Raw genomic sequence first — 2861 nt, 5'->3', positions numbered from 1 at the left:
TCTAAGTTGGGGAGATGAGAACTTAGGTTTTTGCTTTTAAGAATAGGTAGTTGATGACCTAAAAGTAGACCTGGCTATACTTGGGCTATTCCTCAGTTTCGTGAGGGTTTTTTCCTTCTTTTCAGTCCGGGGCTACCTGCCAGGCCCAGCTGAGATGAGGGGGAACCTCATGGACACCAGCGTAGAGCAGGACCTGATCCGAGAGCTGAGTCAGAAAAAGCAGAATCTGTTGATAGAGCTCCGTAACTATGAGGAAAACGCCAAGGTAGGTCCTAATGGGAAGTGGAGTCTGAAAAGTTATGACTGATTGGGAGGATTAGCAAATGTGGAAGAAGAATGAGAGTGTCAGTGTTGGCCAGGGTATGGGCCCTTTCGCTTCAGCCTGTTTGCCATTGTGAGCATTGAGAGGGCATGTATCCTTTGATCTTGGAATTCCACTTCCAGGTAACTAAGCTATAGAAACGTTTGCATGAGTGTCCGAAGACATTTATTGCAGCACTATTTGTAGCTGTGAACAGCTGGAAGCAATGTAAATGTTCATCACTAGCAGGGAGTATGTGCTGGGGAGTATTAAACAGCTCAGAAGAGTGAAGTATATATATCCTTGGACTGCTAGGGAAGGACACCTATGGTATTATTAAGTGGCACAAAGCAAGAACAATATGTATGGAGTATCTTTTATCTTTCTCAAAAACAATTAATACAAAAATGGACAAACACAAAACTGTAGTTGTGTATATGTGTGTGTATACCAGACTGGCTAAAGGATGAGCTGGGGAGTGGGACTTTAATTTGTCCTGTCATGCATTACTATATTTGAATTTGCTGTACCAAGTCAATTTTCTTTGTGACTTTAAAAGAACAATACAAAAAAAAAGTACGAGGCATGATGGGGTACAGTGGACCATAACCATAGAAAGGGACAAGGGTATTTTCCCACAGGCCAGACAGAGCAAGGGAGCACTGATGAGGTGAGTTCTCTAAATTCTAAAGAATCAGATTAATAAAATAAGATGATGAATACCCTGCCTTTTGAAGCTGAATATCCGTATTATTTAAAATTGCCATTAGTTCGCTGTTTTGGTGACCCAGTTGGAAGCCAGTGGGTATTTTGCAGGCTGAATTGAGTGGTCCACTGAATGAGACTGATGGGCAACGGGGCATCATCCCAGCCAACACCATGCTCCACGCCGCCTTCTCAGTCAATCTGGGCAACGAGACTCAAGCTGCTCACGCAGAACTGTGCATTTCCACTTCTAATGGTAAGCAATTATTGACAGCTTACCACCTGTGCCATCTTGGAGTGGTTCTTGAACTGTTCTTCCTCTTCCTGCAGACACCATCATCCGGGCAGTGCTGATCTTTGCAGAGGGAATTTTTGTAGGTGAAAGCCATGTGGTACATCCCAGCACTCACAGCCTCTCCAGCTCCATCCGCATCCCAATGACACCTCCCAAAGATGTCCCTGTGGATCTGCACTTGAAAATGTTCGTGGGTTACAGAAGCAGGTGACCCTTTGCAAATCACAGTTCTTTTGAGACAGCACTTAGACAAGGGCAAGATGTTTAGATTTTCTATATGTCATGGATTTTGTGGGCCCTAAGAAGCCATTTAATTGGTTCTGTCCACCCAGTCAAGATTTCACATAACCTTTTATTTCCCTAATTTGAAATGTGTAAAAATAGAGATAAGAAAAAAGGGTATATAAGTTTAAGATGATTATTTTTTATTTTTAGTCAGATTATCTCATCACAAAAGTTTAAAAAATATGTTTAATTGATAATTTGTCAACTTGTAGTTTTGGCTACTAAGACTACAAGGGTTAGGATGCATCTTTATATTAGGGAGATGTGTGTGTGTGTGTGTGTGTGTGTGTGTGTGTGTGTGTGTGTGTGTGTAGAAATAAAGCCTCAACTGGTGAAGAAAAACTGCTTTGTGAGTGGATGAGAAAAGCCTTTTCACATTTATTTTAGGTTTTTTAAACCCTTAGTGTGTGCACATGTATATGTAGACTCGTGTTATCTCTAAACTCCAAACCCAATACATTACTGTAGTATTTTAACCCACAAGTGTTTTGGGGTTTTTTTTCTTCAGTGAAAACGTTAAATATCAATTGATGACCCAGGTAGTGACTTTATTTTCTGGGCCTTGCACTTTGAAATAACATTCTATACAAAACAATTCTCTTGTGTTCCACTGGTTGGCCGCAGCACCCAGTTTCATGTATTTGAATTGACAAGACAGCTGCCCCGATTCTCCATGTATGCGCTGACGAGCCCGGACTCTGCCAGCGAGCCGCTCAGTTATGTGAACTTCACCATTGCAGAGCGGCCACAGCGGGTGAGAGCCTTGCTTTTTTCTTCCAATGCTTTTGCAGTGTGGAATCCTTCCCATGGTATTTTATAGAAAGGGGGAAATACATGAGTGTATTAAGTTGGTAGCAGCAAACATGGTATGAAAGAACTATGTAACTTTGAGTTGGCTTATAATCTGTGTTAAAAATATTGCTAGAATATCTGCTTTCACTTTAGAAAAAATCTGAGCAATCCTGAGTTATAGGTGAATTCTTACCAGTTTTTAGTTTCTGTCTTTCTCTTGTTATGGTCTTAGTGTGGTTGTCCTGGCCTAGTATTTTAAGAGGAACCTGCATCAAGATGAAAAGAGAGTGAGACTTAGAGCTAGGAATATTTTTGGGTTCAAGTGCGATTTTGACTATTATAATTAAATTCTTAGTGATCTTGGGGAATTCCTCTCACCAGTCTGAGCTCAATTTTCTTATCTGTAGATGAGGCTAGTTTTGCCCACCTCCTTGGAGGGCCCTGAGGATTATCTGACAGTACCTTGTAAAGTTTAAAGGACTA

The 2861-nt window shown here is 41.1% G+C and overlaps 1 protein-coding gene across 1 annotated transcript in view; it reads left to right on the top strand.

The window, feature by feature from the left end:
• BBS2 (Bardet-Biedl syndrome 2) overlaps nt 1-2861 on the top strand; it is a 51738-nt gene that overhangs the window by 30296 nt on the left and 18581 nt on the right. Inside the window, 4 exon segments of the mRNA XM_012657420.1 lie at nt 126-265; nt 1118-1262; nt 1337-1508; nt 2211-2336. Coding sequence (XP_012512874.1) covers nt 126-265; nt 1118-1262; nt 1337-1508; nt 2211-2336 — 583 coding nt within the window.

The sequence above is a fragment of the Propithecus coquereli genome, unplaced genomic scaffold, assembly GCF_000956105.1.
Source record: "Propithecus coquereli isolate 6110/MARCELLA unplaced genomic scaffold, Pcoq_1.0 Scaffold540, whole genome shotgun sequence".
NCBI classification, from domain to species: domain Eukaryota; kingdom Metazoa; phylum Chordata; class Mammalia; order Primates; family Indriidae; genus Propithecus; species Propithecus coquereli.
Note: the sequence above shows the minus strand (reverse complement) of the source record. Positions and strands in the feature narration are given on the sequence as shown.